The 20,802-nt window shown below is 37.3% G+C and overlaps 1 protein-coding gene across 2 annotated transcripts in view; it reads left to right on the top strand.

Annotated features, from left to right (window-relative positions):
* LOC110113939 (uncharacterized protein KIAA0930 homolog) overlaps positions 1 to 20,802 on the top strand; it is a 47,873-nt gene that overhangs the window by 24,657 nt on the left and 2,414 nt on the right. For both annotated transcript variants that reach the window (XM_028693453.1, XM_020846665.2), the window contains exons 9-11: positions 6,389 to 6,443; positions 17,194 to 17,316; positions 17,986 to 18,215. In XM_028693453.1, coding sequence (XP_028549286.1) covers positions 6,389 to 6,443; positions 17,194 to 17,316; positions 17,986 to 18,215 — 408 coding nt within the window. The remainder of the gene's footprint in view (positions 1 to 6,388; positions 6,444 to 17,193; positions 17,317 to 17,985; positions 18,216 to 20,802) is intronic.

Genomic DNA, 20,802 nt, shown 5'->3' with positions numbered 1-20,802 from the left:
GCCGCCAAATGGCACCACAGATAGCGGTTATGGCCAGCGCCAATACGCTCCTTATTGGCATCAAATCCTTGAGATATGAATCAATAGGATATGATCGATAGGGCACAAAGCTCTCTGTTAGCTAAGGTGGATTCAAATTTGTCCCCTTAGACAAACATTCAACCCCGGTCTACAAGGTCCCCTTGGACGAAGCAACCCATGGCTGCCGACAAGGATCCTTCTGTCAGGTTGGGTCGACTACCTCCTCTGACTAAGTAGACCAGGGACCACGATGGCCCGGGACGACGGAACCATGGGATCTTGATCGGGTCCATCATCCATTCCCCCACCATCCGCTTTAAGTATACGATGGTGAAATTTCTATTTTAAATATCAAATCTCCCAAATTCCAAACCCATTGCTGCAACCATTTTCCAAACTCAAATCTCAAATCCAAATCCAGTTCTCCAAATTCCAAACTCTCAAACCCATTGCTGCTACTATATGCCAGATAACACGTATTTCTATACGTATCTGATCGATGACTAGCCTTAATCGAAAGTTCTCTCTCGTGATCGGGAGGGGTAATTAACTATAGGGGCTTGCGCCTATAAGAAACCAGAACTCAGATCATAAAGTCCTCGCAAAATGAGGGCGAAATCTCTGGGTAGTGTCTTATCTACAAACCCATCTGCCTTCCAAAATTTACCTCGGAACTTATTCAGTTAAAACTCCCTCGCTCAAAAAAAAGAAAGAAATCGCGCGGCGGGGAGGCCGGGGCCGAATTTTCGGAGCCCACATCGACCCGTCGTCAGTTCCCACACTGCAGCCAAACTCCTCTTCCCTGTTCTAAGCTGAAACTGACTCATAGCAACTGAAATCCACGACTGAACTCATGATTGACTCTTGATCCAGGGCGAATCCCCTCACACCTCCATTTCGAACTCCACGAACATCCACTCCCCGTCGACCCACATAGCATGTAGTTCAGAAGCCATACCCACTCTTCCCGATTCCCCCAATCGACGCCAACCCCAACCTAGCATGTGATCAAATCTTCTAGACCTATAGCACCTCACTGACTTCTTCCCCACACGCACAACCATGCCGAAATCAACGTTTCCTGCCCGCCCCGATTCCTCTTGCCGACCCAACCCTAGCCGAAGACCTCTACCCTTCGATCTACTCCAGCTTTTGATTCGACACCTATTCCACCTCTCTGTGTTGCAAGCGACCCGACAACCGAAGCTCCTACTGCAGTCGACCCCTTCTCTACCTCTTCAAGACAAAACATCCAGGATAGTAACAGTAGCCCGACTTGCCTTCTTCAATATCCCCTAAAGCCCAACATGCATATCTTACTCAAGGCGTAAGGTATATATGTACATAGTTATTAATTAGTTAATTACTATTATTACTATTGTTATTATTATAAGTATAAGTGTTTGTGTGTGTATATATATATATATGAAAAAAGGGGATTAAAAAAAAAAGAAAAAGAAAATCAGAAGTAAAAAAAAAAAAGTTTGTCCCGATTTTCGTGCCTCCATCCCATCGTCGTCGACATCGCGCATGTATAATTTCTAAACTCAAAAAGCCCGCGTTCTACATTTGCAACGAGTCGGCGGACCACCCTATGCACTCACGTAGCATGGTGGGAGGGAACCCATTGCGACGAGGCAAGTAAACTTCGAATCGCTCGCGTAGCATGATGAGGGCGAAATTAAGTACCCTTAAACTCTCATGTAGCATGCGGGGGAAAGAAAATTACGCGTTTTCAAATAGGTATCCCAAAGACCCTTAAGCGCTCTCGTAGCCTAGCGATGATTGAAGAAATGCGGACGTGGTGTCGTCCGACACCTATTTGAAGCGCTCACATAGCATGGAGGTAAATACTATGACTCTCTGATTTCTTCTAAACGGGGAAGACGCTGGGAGGTTGCCGAACTTTAGACTAAATAGGAGACTTGATTTGAACTTGATTGAACGCAGGGGAATTAAGTGAACGACGAATTAAAGTTGAATCCAATTTGAACAAAAGGGGACTTAAACTTGCAAACTCGAACGTACAAAAATAAATTAAACTTAATAAAATGACAGGAACCAGACATTAAAACTAACAAATGCACAATGAAATTGAAAGTGTGAATGCTAAGTAATGGTTCAAAGCACTCAAACGATCATAAATAAACAAATAGGAAACTTATGTTGGACGAAATTCCAAACACTGTTTGCCCGCAAGATCAAATGAAAATGTTGTGATACGCTCGTGAGTAATAACATGGAATCTATAACAGATATCGAGGAATTATCATGTTGATTAGAATCCAAGCATCAACAAGCAAATGCACTGTATAAATCACAAGCTGCTTTTGAGGAATGGTGAAGGGCTCATGATTTTCAACATGACTCGCTCACAAGTAGTGAAGTTGAAGGGAATTCGTAATCTGATTGCAAGCAAGCATGCAGAGTCCTTGACACTTTATAAGTCACCTTCAGATGATTGGTTGGTGTGTAGCACTCATATAAGTTATGCAATCAAGTACATTTGCTCTTATAAGTAGGGGGATTTGACGTGCAATGAGCGCAATAGTTTGACATATTCAATGAGCTTGAAATGAATGAAGCCTATATATAGTCAATGACATTTAAATAGGTACATTCATCTGCCAACAAGCAATAGGATGTGAACATAATAATCTCTCTGCGGCCGAGATCAACCAGCTTGCGAGACGCATGCTGCAATTCCCACGAACATTGAAACACACAAGCAAAATGCTAGTTCACCAATGCGAACAAATGAAAAATTAAATGCAAGAACAATGCAAAATTATTTGAATGAATAAGGGCTTGTGGTGAATAAGGCCCCAAGTATAATTGCTCGCATGTAATGGTCAACGACAATCAAGAGAGAGATGTGGTCTAATTACAAATAGATCACAAAAAACCTTATTAGTGATTTGATTTGTCATAATGTATCTAAGAAGTTATTCACAAGTATGCACCATGCCATAGACAACGAGTACTATGATTTCTCTCCAGTCAATGACAGGCAACTCATGGATAAATGCAACAGTTGCTTACAAATGTTGAAAGTCAACACACAATGGGCATGTTGAGTTGTCGATGAATGTATGTGGAGGATATCAACAATGAGTATAACCCATGCAGCAATCAGCATCAGTTCATTAACGAGCGCGTTCATCTACCTGCAAGCAATGATGATTGACATACGATGAATGTGAAAGGCTTTGTAAACACTAATTGAAAAGATGAGTGTAACGAACATAATGATGTTCACAAGCAAAACATAGAGGATATACAACTAATGTATGCAAGGCACTTACGAGTTGTCGCCGCACCCTCGTATTCAACAATCATTCAATGATAGTCAAATACACCGATCCTCATGCAGGAAAAGACAGCATGTCCGCAGCACATTTGAGGTACCTACCAGCTGTTGTAGCAAAGACACTATAGCACCTCCACGACCAACAATTGTCCAACATCAGTCAAATGCACCGTCTCCCTACAAGCAAGGGCATATGATACGTAGTGAAGTGCAAATGTCTACGAGGTTGTAAAAGTCCCGTTATACACACTACATGTTATCTGCAAGGAAACATCGGACATAGGCCCTTCCAGAAGACTCGCTATACGCACAAAGCATCATTTGCGAGCAAAATGCCACATGTCTACGACGAATGTAAATGCCTACGAGCCGCTGCAGGAGACCCATCTTATCCTCAACATGTCATCCATAAGCATAGGCGAAAGGCATGAAACAAATGCAAACACCTGTTGGAAATGACGAAAGATTTATTGCAGGCCCAATAGCATGTCTACAATGGGTAATCAACAACAAGTGTCCAATATTACAATGCCCTTGTAGTTGGCAATTGTTCAGTAGTCGACAAATACATCAATCCATTGCGAGCGGAGATGTAGATAATACGCAGCAAATGCAAACTCGTACGAGTTGCTATAGGAAACTCGATTATGTACCTAATGTATGGCCCATAGATTTTTCTAGCGACTCCACTGGGATAGACTTCTCTCTCCCTCTTAAATGAAGGATAAATTTTTCTAAAATACATATAGGTTTAATTAAATGCTTGGGCTACTAGATTTCATGTAAATGATTGTTTATTTAATTTTTGTCGTGTATATTTATGCTTTGTATTGTCTTGTGGGATCATGTTTTATATTGTCATGTATAGTCTTGTGTTCCCTATTGTGTCAAACCAAGCCAGTCTTGTCTTTGCATGTCATTTATATGTTTAATTTGAGTCTCACATCTTGCATGCTTTATGGTCACGTAAGTGAGCATATCCCAGGATTACTTGGTTTCGTCCTAAAAGACAAGCGGACTTGGCCACAATAATGTGAGAATGCCACTTGTATGCGAAGGATTGATAAAACTAGTAGGAAGCAGATATAATGGTGGTAAATATAAATGTTCAGTATCCTAAAGTTTTTATATGAAATTTCTACTTATGACCACATACTTATGACAAAAATGTAAGGGTTCTGGTACGAGTAATGCACATGGAGGTGGGTTTGATTTTTAGTTTGTGTGTGCGAGTTTGGGTGGGTATCTATGAGAAAAATATAGTTTTTGTGGTAGCACTGCACATGAAGGCGGGGCTTGATTTTTTAATTTGTGATCACAAGGTGTGGTGGGTCTTGGGGTGTGATGGGTCTTGGAGGCTGGATGGTGTACTAGCATAAGCTATGATTTTTATTGTAATATGTTGAGCAATATGCACATCATATTACTTTTACAGAGATTTCATCTAGCTAGATGAAGTTCTATTTAGGGTTTATATTCGATTGAGGATCAATGTGTCTCATGAGCGCAACTCTTATGGTTAATTACATCTCAGATTAGATACCTGACAATACTCTCGATCATGGATATCACATGCACTTTGTATTAGTTTTTTAATTTGCGGTTAGGCTTGGAGATCTATGATCAACCCAATCATAATACCATGATTTTGTAATTCCAAGTTAACTTGGTGGACCCAATCTATGAATGATAAAGTGTTTTGATGCCTTTTCATCCAGGGATTGCGATTAGTAAATGCAATTTTCCTCTTACAAGATACTCTGAGTTGATTGGAGAGGAGAGTACACTTGAGGGCACTTTCTTTTAATGAGATTTAATGGTTCAAAACTAAATTAAATTACTTCAAGGAGACTAGTATTATTATCGGCGATTTATAACTGTATTTACGGATCACTGATGTTCAATACACTAGACTTGTTCAATTTATATTGAGGTTGGATCAGAGACTTAAAGTGTGGCCAATTCAACAACAAGATTGGATTCTGAATTTACTTAGGAAAGAAGAGCACCTCAGAGCATACTGATTGCATGTGATTTAGAGTGTTGTATGACAATCTATTGAAGCTATAATTCATATTAGATATTTGATTCAAGGTTGTTTTTATGCCTTACTAACAAGTTCATAAAGATATATGGTAGAGGGTATTTTGGCGCATCCATGAATTGACTCGACTAGGAAGCCTTGAGTTTATCTCAATTCCTGGTTGGAATAAAATTGGCTCAAATAAAGATCCTGAGCACAAAGATTTTTCTTGGTTTTTGTGAATAGTTGGTTCATAGAGTGCAGACACATCTCGATCTTTGGAAGGTTTGGGCTTATATCCTGAGGGAAGGTCCACCAATGAATTTGAATATTTGACCAACTAAACCATCACGGAAGAAAACATAGGCAACCATGTGAGATATACATAGAATCTGTGAAAAGCCAAAAGAAAAGAGACTAGAATGCAAATTCCTTCCTTAAAAGTAGTAGTTTATACCTCATAAAATAGCTATATAATTTGATACTTATAATCCTATTGCCAATCACAATGTTCACCAATGGGTGATACTAAGTACAAATATATTACTAAAAAGTGATAAAGGGAGAATGAGATTGAGCGAATTAAAAATCAGATTGATTAGGAAAATGAGTTAGAGTGGCATAGGATGTGTTCAGTTTTGTCCAATTTGTGTGCGTGTTCTGTCCAAAGTTTTTTCAGAAATAATTGTTAATTTCTTAGATTAATAAAGGAGGAACATGCCAAATGGCTTTGCAACATGGTGTTCTATTCAGCTCAAGTGTAGAAGCATTCAAAATTATGCCCTCTCCAACTTGGGAGCCCTCTTAAGAGTTTTTTTTTTCTTTTGTAGCCTGATGTCCGTGTAAGACACTGCCTATGATCATGTTCTTATAGTTGTTTCCTTCAAATTGGTTAATGGTCATTTCTATATTAGTTTGCTGTTCAATCTACATTATATTGTTTCTGAGGATCTTAGCATGTATTTCTTGGAACTTGTATTTGATGAATAATTTTTAGAAGTTCCATTGACATGTGATCTTGTTCTTCACCGCAGCTTACTCTTTTTTCTGGATTTGTCAGCTATCAGATGGTACTAGAAGCATATGAAGGTTGACTTACTTTTCTGGTCTCAATCCGCATCATGCTATATTCAAATTAAAACATGCAAAGAAAAAATTCTGTGGATTAACATCCTTTTTATGTACAATAAACTATGATTAACATCCTTTTTCTGTACAATAAACTATCTATGCAAATTTAGGATAAGGCAAAGGTTGCAATAAATTTCATACTGTTGATATAATCTAATATTTACTCAGATGGTAGATTCATTAGTTTGTTGAAAATGAGAAATTATAGTCTGGGTGATAGAGAATAAAAGGACTTCCATTTCTGCCATCTAGCTTTATGCAATTGAGTTTTTAAAGAAAAAGGGCTGGCCTTAGCAAAACTTGTTAGAAGCTATGCCTTTTGAAGATCTAGCTAAATCAAAATTCAAAATGAACAGCTCTTTCTAGGAATAACAATTCAGGATGGATGTATTAGCCCTACGTTGAATTACTGGGAGCAGGCTGATATTGATCATTAATTATATTGGTAAGCATGAGAGCTATCTTAATATGAATTTCCATCCAATAGCTCCAGACCTTAGAATATTGCTCTGAATAATCTTCACGGTAGCTCCTTTTTGGAGTTTGTTTTGTTTTTTTTCTTGTTTTTACAAATATTTATCTGATTATGAGGAAGTTTCCTTTTGGATGTCATTTTTCTATTTGACAAGTTTTTTTCTTTTGGCACATTTTTCAAAATTCTTGGGACATGAACTCTATTCTCTTTAAATCAAAAGGATTTCTTTCTTGTGTATTATATATAATAATTTCAGTTCTTTTTGCGATGGTTCCTTAATTATTTCAATCCTCTGAAATTTTCTATTCATAATCCTTACAATACAGATCATTTCGAGAAGCCACTTTTCTTAAGAAGTTGTACCTTTTTTGTCAGATTTTATTATATCAAGAATGATTTAGTATAAACAATTATGCTTTTTAGACTTGTTTTGCGATCTTTGAGAACTTATCTCATTCAAGTTTGTTCAAAAAGACTACTGCGATACTTGTTTTTGACTTGTCAATCTGCAAAAAATCATCTTAAAGGTTATTTCTTTTTTCTCATTGTTCCACATCCTTTTGCTTTCTTAATTAAAATACTCGTTTTGAACACTTGGCCAGTTACATATATGAATAGGAAGGGCTGTGGATTTTGCAAATTTGGAGCTATTCGGGTGAAAATGGGGATTGGTATGGTATAATATTGATGCATGCAGTAACCTTCGCATGTCACAGAATTCAAATACCAACCAAAGCATCAAATGATTTCTACTCCATGAAATTTGATTGATCTATTTTACATATTCATTAATATCAACACTCTCAAACACAAAGCTTCTATATAGAATGACGCAGGAAGGCTAGGGATTAGAGTTCGCTAATAGAATTAATATGATGCATGGTATAATTTTATGCAAAAAAAAAGTAAGGATTCATATATTGCAGGTCACCAATTAATTCAACTTTTTTCTTTATCTAAATGAAAAAAAAAAGTAAAACCAAAATTAAACTAAGTGATAATGAAATGATTAAAATAATTTAAAATTTTCAGTGATAAATTATAAATATTTAAAATTAACGAGCAATGTAAATTAATTTTCACAAATTAGATTTAAGACTTCTGACGTGTCAAAATTTTTATCAAAATCTGGAATATTAAATAAGTCAGTACCAAATAATTTATATGAATAGAACAAAAAATGAATCCGCCAAACTAACTAAAATATGTTCTCATGCTATTTCTAATAGATGAATTCCTTTGGAACCAAGTCTTTTCCTTTTTATCTCACCTGAAAGAATCGCTCATCCAACACTTATAAGATTGAAATTTGAAAGAGAAGTTTTATTCTACCCAATGTTAATCATTACATGTTTCTGGTAGACCGGTCCCTGTTGGACCGGTCTAGCAGGCCCATGGCCAAGGGCTGGCTCACATATACAAGAGGATGGGATGGGGATGGGATGGAGGATAAGCTGCATCTGTACATGACAGAGGTCTCCTTGAGCTCAGTTATAGGATTCATTCCGATTTATATCATGAAGGTGAAGGGAGAAATAGCGGACAAGGAGGTAGTGGTGTTGATTGACAGTGGGGCTACCCACAATTTCATCTCCAATTAGATTGTGGATCAATTGGTAGTGAAATTGGTGGATACAGGTTGTAATGGGGTGATTATGGGTACAGGGAAGGTAGAGAAGGCCCATGGGATCTGTAGAGGAGTAGTGTTGACCATACATGGAGTTTAGGTGAGGGAGGATTTTCTCCCATTAGAGTTGGGGAGCACTGATGTCATCCTGTGGATGAAGTGACTGCAGACCTTGGGGGACACCAAGGTCAACTGGAAGGCAGTGGCATTGGAGCTAGTGGTGGAAGGGAGAAGAGTGATATGGGGAGATGAAGGACTCTCCAAAGCCTTGGTATCACTTAAAACCATGGTGAAGGGTATACAAGAGGCGAGGGAAGGTTATTTGGTGGAACTAAATAGGCCGGAGGGGATCAGACTAGAGGAGAGAGCGAAAGTTCCTCTTTAAGTACACTCATTTATTCAACAATTCATTGTGGTTTTTCAACCACATTAGGGATTGCCACCACCAAAAGAGCAATGACATGCTATCATCTTGAAGGAAGGTGTGTCACCTATCAATGTCAGGCCCTATCACTATCCTCAGTTTCAAAGGAATGAGATTGAGAAATTGATTAGAGAGATGCTGGAAGCAGTGATCAAGGTTTAATTGAGTATTGAGGCGTTTTTCGTTTATGAGGCGAGGCGTAAGCCTCAAGGCGTTTTGAGGCATAAGCCTCAAAATTTAAAAATTGTGTAAAGTAAAAATAAAAGTTAAAAGTGATTTTTTATATAATACCCAAATAATATGATAAAGGATGGCATATTAACTTTCTATTGAACTATGAAGTAATAAATTTACATACATATGAAATAAAAAATTACACAAAATATAAAGCAGTAAGTAAGAAATTATGTGAAATAGAATCGAAATCCAAATATTACATGAAAAAAACAACAGAAAAATATATAAATTGCATAAGCGTAGTATATAGTATCAAGTTTAGCTCTAAATTTCTTTTTTCTCAGTTCTCTACTTATATATATTTAATTACTAAAGAAATTTAAAATAATTGGCAACAAATAAGAAATCATCTGTATTATCATTACCAAGGGGATTTCTATTTGAGTTGTCAAAACAAATTGGCATCTCCCTTCCCTCATCCTTTAGTGTCCAACACCTTCAAATTTACTTTTTCTATATTTATTTCAGGCATCTTCCTCTTTCATAAATATTTATCATCAACAAAAATTAAGAGTAATACTTAAATTTTTAGAGGAGATGGTAGCGACGTGCGGATTTCAAGTTATCCTAGGCGGTGGGATGGAAGGTCGAGGCACTTGAGAGGAAGTTGTTGTTGCATTGGAGCACAAGAGGGCATGATTTTTTTGAGGTTTTTTTATAGGATTTAGCTAAGTTTTAAATAAAAAATATACATAAATAGAGCGAGGCGTATGCCTCTAGCCAGTGAGGGGAGGCCTCAAGGCGCGCCTCATAAAAAAAGTTCGAGGCGTAAGCCTCGAGGCCTTTTTCACAGAAATTGCACTAAGGTGCGGGCCTCAAGGTGAGCCTCATATTGCGCAATTTTAAACAATGGCGGGGATTATTAGGCCCTGTGTTAGTCCTTTTTCCAGCCTAGTGTTACTGGTTAAAAAGAAAGATGGAAGTTGGAGGTTCTATGTGGACTATAGGGCAGTGAATAAGAAAACTGTGTCAAACAAGTTTTCCATCCCAGTGATAGATGAACTGTTGGATGAGTTAATTGGGGCAGTTATCTTCACTAAAATAGATCTGAAAGCAGGGTATCATCAGATCGGGATGAAAAGGGAGGATGTGCCAAAAACTACCGTCAAAACTCATAAAGGGCATTATGAATTTCTAGTGATGCCTTTTGGCCTCACTAACGTCCCAATCACTTTCCAATCCCTCATGAACAAGGTCTTCAGGCCCTGTCTCAGGCAGTTTGTGTTGGTGTTTTTGATGATATCCTAATTTATAACAGATCAGAGGAGCACTCGAAGCACTTGAGAAGGGCCTTAGTGGTGTTACAGGAGCACCAATTCAGGGCCAATCTGAAGAAATGTTGTTTTGCCCAGGCCAGTCTGGAGTACTTAGGGTATATAATCTCTGAGGAGGGGTGACAGTAGATCAGGCCAAAATAGAAGTTATGTTGATGTACCCAGTGCTGAAATATCTCAAGGAGTTAAGGGGATTCCTAGGACTGACGGGATACTACAGGAGGTTCGTGAAAGGGTACAACACCATCACATGGCCACTAACAGAACAACTGAAGAAGGATGGTTTCTTGTGGGGATAAGCGGCCACAATAGCTTTTGAGAGCTTGAAGAAGGTCATGATTACTGTACCGGTCTTGGCCTTACCAGACTTCACTCAGGTATTCATAGTGGAGACATATACCTCAGGAAATGGATTGTGATCAGTGCTCATGCAGAACCGTCGACTCATTGCCTATTTCAGCCATATATTGATAGTTAGGGCCAAACTAAAATCAGTCTATGAGAGGGAGTTAATGGTCATTGTGTTAGCGATCCAGAAGTGGCGGCCCTACTTGTTAGGTCAGCATTTCATCGTCCAGACAGACCAGATGAATCTGTTACTTGTTGGAGCAGAGGATGGTGACTGAGGAGCACCAAAGATGGTTGTCCATGTTGCTAAGATATGATTTTGAAATCCAGTATAGGTCAGGAATGGAGAATAAGGCGGCAGATGTCTTATCCAGATGTATAGGGGAGTTACAGGCGATGGCAGTTTCGATATCACTGATGCTGGATTGGGAGGCCATTAAGAAGGAGAGTGCACGGGATGAGGAGTTGGGGAAGATTAGGGATGATGTGTTGAAGAAGGGGAGTAGCCACCTAGGGTATTCATTGGAGGGTGAGAGGCTTTGTACTAGGGGAGATTTGTGATACCTATGACATCAATACATATTCCACGCCTGCTTCAGGAGTTCCATGTGAGATCTGTCAGACGAATAAGTATATGGCGATGTCCCAGGAGGATTACTACAGCCCTTAGCTTTACCAGGTCGAGTGTGGGAGGAGGTATCCATGATTTTTATAGATGGATTATCTCGATCAGAAGGGTTCACAGTGATTTTGGTGATGGTAGACAAGTTGAGCAAGTATGCCCATTTCATTCCCCTCTGACATCCATGCACAATAGTAACAGCATCAGCCTTCATCAGGGAGGTGGTCAAACTGCATGGAGTACCAAAGTCTATAGCATTGGACAGGGATAAGGTGTTCCTCAGCCATTTATGGAGGGAATTATTCAGACTACAGGGGATAGTATTGAAGAGGAGTACCGCCTACCACCATTAGATAGATGGTCAAACAAAGGTGGTCAATAGGAGCTTGGAAACATACCTATGATGCTTTGTGTCAGAGATACCCAAGTTGTGGGCCAAGTGGTTGACATGGGCAGAGTATTGATACAACACTTCTTATCATTTTGCTTCTCAGAAGACCCTATTCAAAGTGTTGTATGGAAGGGATCCTCCTCACTGGTGCATTTTGGATATAGTAGCACCCCAGTTTCTTTTGTAGAGTATTTGAAGGAAAGGGACCGGGTGTTGAAAGAATTGAAAAGGCATTTACTGAGGGCCCAACAAATTATGAAGAGATAGGTAGATGAACATAGGAAGGATATCCAATTTGAGGTAGGGAAAGGGTGTTCTTAAAGCTCCGACCTTACAGGCAGAAGACCGTTGCCAACAGGAGAAATTAGAAGCTTGCACCAAGGTATTTTGGGCCATTTGAGATATTAGAGAGGCTTGGAGCTATGACATACCGGCTGAAATTGCCATCGACAACAACCATACATCCTGTTTTTCATGTATCACAACTGAGGAGGGCAATTTGGGATCATGTAGCGAGTCTACCAGTGACGTTGACAGAAGACTTGGAGGTGGTATTGGAACTCTTAGAGTTGATGAGGGTTCACTAAGGAGATGGAGGAAATAAGGAAGTCCTGATCAAATGGAAGAGCCTATCAGACTGCGATGCCATGTGGGAGGCTTATGAGAAGGTGAAACATCAATTCCCCTACTTTCACCTTGAGGACAATGTGATTCTTTGGGAGAAGGGTATTGTTAGACCAGTCCCTGTTGGAAAGGTCCAGCCAGCCCAAGGTTAAGGACTAGCTAACGCATACAAGAGGGAAGAGGGCCCACTCATGAATTCAAATTCAAATAGATTTGGAGGCAAAGGAGGTGGCGGCTAGGGCTAAGTGGTAATTTGGGCTTAGATGTTTAATTGTATTTTATTATTTTTATTATTATTATTTTATTTATTTATTTATTTTTTGGCTTACATGTTTAATTGTTTGCTTTAAATAGGAAGAAGGGATTAGGGTTAGGGTTATGTATGATTATTGTGGCTGATTTGGTGCCTTTGGTTCTTGGGCCCTAGCTTCGTCTAGGGATTGGGAGAGATCGATCCTCCTCTAGAAATTGAGGATCAATTGTAACTTGTTTTTCTTCTTCCGTTAGTTTGATTCTTGGAATAAAAGTATTGTTTTCTCTAGTTTTCCAACAAATTGGTGAAGTTTTCTCATTGTTTCGTCAACATTGTTGGGGTTTACTTGGGATCTTCGAGTATTTCCTAACAGTTTCAGGACAACTATTTATAAACTCCTCATTCCCTAGATTAATAGAAATGCTTGGCATAATATTCAGCTTAATTTAATTTTAAATTAAAATCTTAAAAGATGATAACAAATCCAGCTTGATTTTAGTTTTGAATCTAATTTTAAAATTATAGATTGCTCTTCCTATCAACATTCCAATTAAAAAAATTCACAACTGTGAATTGAACTCCAATCCTACTTCTTTGCATCGAATAGAATTGCTTGGTAACCTTGAATCCTCTCGGACAAAAACCCATATTTGACAAAGTTTGTAGCTTGTCACTATGTATGTATATAACCGGCTACTCGATTATGCTGATGACAACATAGAATTGTTAGAATATCTAGGTCACCGCTGAGTATTAAATTCTGGTAAACCTATTCTGTAGTGACAGAGAGATGAATTATTAGTAACTCTTTGCTAATTGATGCCAACTAGTCACTAGTTCATGGCAAGCAGTAAACCTTTTCGTTTTTCAAGTTTGAACTGATGTTGATAAGACTCCAAGCCAAAAAAATTATTTAACTTCCATTTGGGGCCTAACCAACCACCTAAGCTCCTAGGGGAACTTTTAGTACCAAATAATACCAAATCTTTAGTGGAGAGGAAAAAGCGCTCGACACCTCTGTGACAAAAGCTTTGTTGAAACCCCCCGCTAAGCTCTTGGTCACTGAAGCATAGTTATGTGTGGAAGTGTGATCCTAGACTATGTGATATTACGGTGTCTAATAGCAAGCTCATCATTGTTCGTAGATGATCATGTAGAGATATGGTCGACCTCCGCCCCATAATGTAGCTATCTATGCATTGGAAATAACTTAAGAAACCTGTATAAATTTAGGAACGATCAAGTCTTGAAAAAGAGAACTTGGAGTTGTCTTTAAGTGTAGGTATCTATGTGGTGGGTCGGATATACCTTTGTGCTATGCTCCTAACACAAAACTGTTGATGTGCGAGCAGGCAGGGCATAGGAGAATAGATTTTTTCATCGCCCCCTAACATGGGGCTATGACAAAGCTTTGTGTAAATTTTAAGTGAAAGGTAGAGTTTTCTAAGACATTATGTTATCAAAATTTCATCAGTACTAAGGGGTATAATTACTAAAACTCATTTCTAGAAACTAAAAAATGGCAATAATTGTTTAAATGAACTTTGGAACAAGATGATGAGCGGAATTTGTACTTTTTTGTGCAAGTATTAACCTCCTCAATGAAATTTTGTTAAACTTCGTTGAAACTTGTTGTGTGGAATGCTTCCTAGCTAAAATGTAGACAAGATACAAAAGATAATCCTTCCCAAGTCGTAGACAGAAAAATATAATTAAAATGGGGCAATGTGATGGCATGACAACTTTTTCAACTTGATCACCACTCAAGCTCTCATGATTCCACCCATTCAAACAAGATGGCAATCAGTACAATAATAAATGTCTTTATTCAATCCAATAAGCTATCTCTCTGTGTTAGCATTTTGTTTCTGGGGGCTGAGGTTTCATCGTTTGGAGTGGTCAAATAATGGGTCTAAGTATAATAACTTAAAGCTTAATATAAGAATTAAATCTTTAATGCAAGTAGCCAATATTAGAGTTATTCCAAAAATGGTAAATCCCAAGCTTCACTTATGAAAGCTCTACAAATGCATCCCATGAGCATCGTAAGTCCTGATGAACTCCAGATCCCAAAATAAGCTAAAACATTCACTATTCGTGCAATATGCTTTTAAATGCAGCGTCACGCCCCAACTTTAATTCACCAAAAATTATATAACTTCAAAAATTGTGAAAGTTAGTGAATAGGCTATTTTCAATAATCTCTACCTCTATTAAAAAACTTCAGCCCAATGTTCAATATCTGTAACTTGCAGATTTTCTCAAAATCCCATATATGAAACTGTTAATGAATTTTCAAAAAGTCTTATATTTTTTGAAATTTCCTATATTCTTATGAAAGCTAACTCTTATCAGTAATAATCATTATAAAACTTTCAAGTCCAACTTCCTTATGGTTTAATCATGGTAAGTTGGTAACTAGTACATCTTTCAAGGCTATTTTTTGAGTTAAAAAATTATAGTATGTTTAAATTTTATTGGAAAATTTGAAATTTAGTGATTGGTCTTATCTCTTTATAAATATCTTAAGCGTAAATTCTATTATGCCAAAATTTGGATATTTTTGAAGTATCACCTATTTTCGCCATAGTATTGAAGTTCAATTCAATTTTGTGTTTTGATTTTCCAAAGTTACTTAAAGGTATGTGAATCACACATTTGCTACGTCAACCCCAATGATCAACTCTTAGCTCTTCTAAGACAAGGTTAATGGCACCCCAATTGGATGCTTCGTCACCTTTGATGTGTTTATACACTGCTAACATTCTTAAGCATTTCTCAACATATTATACTGAAATGCAACAAAAATGTTTTACTCCTAGCTCATATTGGATATGTTATGCTATCCTTCTTGGGTGAGTTTAAACTAACATTAAAGTCGAATCCCTCATCATCCTTATGAGTTGGACACGACTAGCTTCCTTAAACATGCCCCTAAAGCCAAGATGTCTCTACAATGTCAAAATGTCCTTTAAAATGATCGGCTCCTACCTCGTCTGAAATGTGGTTAAATTACTTTGGGATGAAGCTAAACTAACAGCCTAATCAGATTTCTCATGTTCCCTTCAACAAGTTCACCATGATTGATTCCCTCTAAAGATGTGATAATGCCCCTACATACAACCTAGTTTCCATCTCTTTGGAATGAGTTTAAAGTACCGCTTCATGTAAAATGGAGCCCAAATTTGTTAACACTTCAATTGGAGCGAATAATCAATCTTCTTAGTTGAGTTCCAAGGGATTAGAGTAGTAGCCCAATTTTGTCACAATTAATTATCTGATGTAGGTTATATTCCCCTCAATGCATCTCTCATGAACCAGTCAAATTTTCCAATCCTTATTGTGTCGAATATGTTGGTATTGTTAATTTTTAGTTATATAAGAATTTGCTTGTTAGCATTGCATATGTTAACGTTTCTTAAGAAATTAGTGCCTCGTGTGAAAGGTGGGTGCCTCGCCTCTTACCTTAGGGTATTTTTGGGAGTTGGCCGCTTAGTAGCACATTTTGTCTAATAAACTTTGCTACCTTAGTGTACTTTTGGGCTTGACCTCTTTGTGGAACATTTTGTCTCATGGTTTTAAGACCAAAGCTTAGTTGCGTTATTTCTCATTTTAATAAGTTCTGAAATGCCAATATTTGCATGCATAGCAAGATGGCGGAAGAACGACCATGTGCCTTTCCAAGTACTGTGATGGACTGATCAAGTGGCATGTACTAGTTTACTAAAAAATTTTGGCACCTTAAGTCTTTCATGACTGAGTTTGAAGCTTATCACAAATAAATTTTGCAGCACATGTTTTTTTTAATTAAAAGACTTGCGGATTTGAGTTTGGATTTTTGATGATCCATGGTCGACAGAAAAAAGCTATCAGTATTGGAAATTACAATGCACCGCAGGGGTCTTATTTGCATGAAAAGTATTGGAAACATTCTGGGGCTGCTCCAATTCAGCATTGTTTTGCTTGATATATGAAGTTTCTACAAATTTAAATAGTTCTTTTAGCGCACTAAAATATGCAAAAAATATATAATAAAAAGCATATTTCTTCTTGTTTTGATGCTGGGTTTTACCTTTATATTCCATTGATTTTCTGTAGTCTCCTTGAGGAATTATGGACTGTTTAATTTGTAAATTGGGTATTTAGTTGCAATGTAGGCTAGTGATGTTCTGAAGTAGTGCTTGAGTTCCATGAGTTTGATTGATTAAAGCTAGCTATCTTCAAGTATTCTTCGATATCCGTCTTGCAAATGTGATTTCAAGATCATTTACACATAATCATTACATTTGTGTCATCCTTGTGTTAATCATTCAGGTCATTATTTTAATTAATTCTTTTTTATGAAATCTTGATAATAATGTTAACCTAATCATGGATATTTTTCCTTATTTGAAGGAAAACAATAAAATTCTAAAATGTTCAAAAATCTGCAGCTGGAAGGACATCCTTTGGGAGCATTTTATCTCTTGGCAGTGCTTCATCTAAAACAGACCGCCTTTACATGAGGGGTCCAGGTGGGCGTGGGGAAGTGGAAGTGGCTGTTTCTGGAATCACAGGTTTTTAGATATATTGTTGTTTTCCTCTTTTTCATAATTAACAGAAGAGACATTTGATTGAATTTCAAAAATTTTCTTAAAGGTTTTATTCCGCAATGTTCATATACTCCAGCTTATATAAAGCTATCAATGCATTGATTGATCTCTAATGATCATATTCTGTTTTGACCGTTACAATTGGCTTTAGGCTGGTTAGAGCTATTAGCGCATTGGTTGATATCTACTGTTCGTCTCCTATTTTGATGGTTATATTCAGCTCAGCTTTAGGCTGTTTATAAGTTGACTGGGATGCATTATACAGTTATTTGAAGTACCTGGTAATCTGCATCATACAGCTGTTATGTAGAGCTGATGATTCCTGGAAGGCCTCATATGAACTTGAGAACTGAAAGTTATCAAATGACTATGCCTTCATGCGGTTTTTAAAGTACTTAGTGCCTGTTTAGCAATAAAATAATAACTTGTGCTGACATTATCATGCATGAGTTCAAATGAAATAACATGCTGGCAGCCCCTGCCTCACAAGTTGACCTCCTTTAGCACTCATATAATGTCTTTGTTGAAATAATATGGACTTGTGCTTTGGAATTTATTTAGCTTTTGCTGGAGTTATAAAACTACTGAATCAAGATTTCAAATTATATTTAGACATGGTCTTATTGTATGTAGATCAAAGTCAACAGATTTTTGGTCCCCATTCACCACTTCAAATTTCAAAAAGGAGTTTTGGGCTTGGCAACATTGTCAAAGCAGCTTCTGCTGCATCTGTGTTAGCGAAACAAGCTTGTACTGCTGCCTCTACGATGAAGAAGCCTGATAAAGAGCTTTTGCCCCTGAAGTGCTGCCTAATGTCCATATCATTGCCGTGGGAGTTCATTGCTCACGACCTTTTGTTTAAGGTGAGTTCCTTGTAAATTTGATATTGACTGGTTTACTGAATGTTTATGTTCGACTTTCAAAGCTCTTTTTAATTTATTGTGCTGATGACTATAGTTAGATGCGATGTTAAGTTACTAGCCTGTATTTTGAAAGGAATAATTCGCGGTTTTCGTTCTTCTTGCCTATATCTGATGGGCATGTGCTGTGAGGAAATGCTTTATCATTTTCCTGATAATATTATTGCTATCATGCTACTGATATGATCCATTTTTCTTTGCACCTTTACTACTCATTAGCTTGCCAAAGTAAAGAAATCCGCTCAGGAACACTTGAATTAGGAGATTTTAAATTTTCTATTGTGCACTTTAAAAGGATAGGTGTCATTTTGGTTTTCAGTTGGTATTATTACACAAGTTGTTAAAATTGAAACTTTCAAATTAATTCCTCTACCACCATATTTCCATTTTTAAAAGTTCTACTACGGCCAACCATAAAAGTAAAATCCTTTTTTTTTGTCATGCTTTTCTAAACTTTTGCTCTTATTTAATGACAAAGTGCTTTTATTTCAAAAATGTACGTAAAAAGATTTGTAGGTTACTTGATTGATCTTCAGAGGTGGTTAACTACTATCTTTACTTTTATTAGTTAGTTATATGTGGAATGTGGAGCTTAAAGTATACGAGTGTGTTCCCAAAACAAAATTTGCCATTTTAAGATCATAAATGGTTTATTTATGCAGGTAGTAATTAATTAATTTAAGAGATGTAAGCTTATCAATGCAATTGGGTGGGATATAACTATTTAACTGTTTGTTAAACAAACCAATGAGAATGCACAAGAGCACTTTGAAATTTATGATATAAATTTTGAAACATGCATGTGGCGCCCAGTCCTCTGAAATATTATTCATTTTTTTAACTAATAATTTTTTTCATGTTGCATGGATTATTACCTTCATAGGTCATATGGATTGAAAATTTATTGAATAAAAGTTATTTTAGCTTTTACAAATTTCTTATGGGGAGACTGGTGGGTGCTATGCTCTCTAATAAAGCTTGTTAGCTGATCCCTTAGGATTTTGATGAGTCCTTGGCTATCTTTTCTCACACTTTTTTCTTCTATTTTCCAATGCAATTCCCACTCCTCTACATAGCCTCAAACCTAGCTCCCCATCAACCCAAAAACATATTCAACTACTTTAAAACTCTCCCAAATATTCCCTCATATTTGCATGACTTTCCCGGGGCTCGATTCCCCAATGACCCTTAGATACCCTAGTTAAAATCCAATCGAAAGAGAGTATTTTATGTTATGAATAGTACATGCTTAAAATAGTAACTCCCCTCAACTCCTTAGCCATTGATAGAAAATTCATAAAACACTGTTCTTGGTTCCCTAACATCCAAAATTTTTAATCTAGTGTTCCTCCCCATTTTCCTCAAAGGAAAATTTGCCCTTTGATAGCCTAGAAGTTTCAAAACTAGATTTATCCGAATCTTAAATACTTGTTAAATACTTGTTTCACCACCATGCAAACAATCTTTCCACCACCACCTTAAGTGGGCACCAATTAAATTGCTAGTTTTACTAGAAAAATTCTACAGACTCTACATCACATAATGTAAACCATCTCCACAATTTAAGCATGTATTACTAAGATTGATAGCATTGTAATACATTGAAATGTATATGAAGCTCTTAAAAAATCATAATGAAAAAATGCTTTTGTTGAAGAAATGAGATCTCTCATGGAAAATGAAAGTTTGTGAGGGTTATTAAACCCTAAAAAACTAGTTCCGAGGCTAACTAAGAGGAGATGAATTGGTTATTTAAAAAAAAAATTAACAAAAAAAAATCTTTTTGAATATTTTAAAACAAACGATTTATGCAGAAGCAAAACTAATTTAACAATAACTAATATCAGAGATTTCGACCACATATCAAATCACAAAAAAATGCAGAAAAATAAATAGAAAGAACACACCAAAATTTTTATTGGTTCGGTCAACTTAACCTACGTCCACTTGTTGGAGACTCTCTTTCCAAGTATTAACAAAAGTGAATACTTTTGCTGCCACAGCAAGGCGGAGAAGCCCTTATAAAATCTTTCCACCCACCCGCTGAGGCAGAGAATCTTGAATTCTTTTACTCTCTCCTAAAGTAGGCAGAATCTAGAAATCCTTTTTCACCCACCTGGTGATGGCAAAGAAACTGGGAATCTGATATGCCCTAGGGTTCCCAAGTTTGGGTTTGCCCTAATGCTCCTTCAAAGAAAAGATTTTTCCTCCAAATCAAGGAAAAAATCAACACAAGAGGGATGAGATGAAGAACCAAAACCTTTGCATTCAAAATCCAAGGGAAAACAAGATACAATTTGTCCACTTCGAGAAGGACAATGTCTCCCACTACAAACCCTAGAAAAACAAGAGAAAGAAACTAAGGAGGCTAAGAGAAAACTCAAATCTTGCATAACCCTAGAAATCCCCCCTTAATCCCTACTTATAGCAAGCAAAAGACCCAACCAAACCCACTAGTGGGCTGCCCAAACTGAACCGCCCAGCTCAGGCTAGACCTGAGCCAAACCGGTCCAGAAATGGACCGGTTCCG

This window comes from Dendrobium catenatum, unplaced genomic scaffold, assembly GCF_001605985.2.
Source record: "Dendrobium catenatum unplaced genomic scaffold, ASM160598v2 fragScaff_scaffold_289, whole genome shotgun sequence".
Taxonomy (NCBI): domain Eukaryota; kingdom Viridiplantae; phylum Streptophyta; class Magnoliopsida; order Asparagales; family Orchidaceae; genus Dendrobium; species Dendrobium catenatum.
The sequence above is the reverse complement of the archived record's forward strand: the minus strand, read 5'-3'. Positions and strand labels throughout refer to the sequence as shown.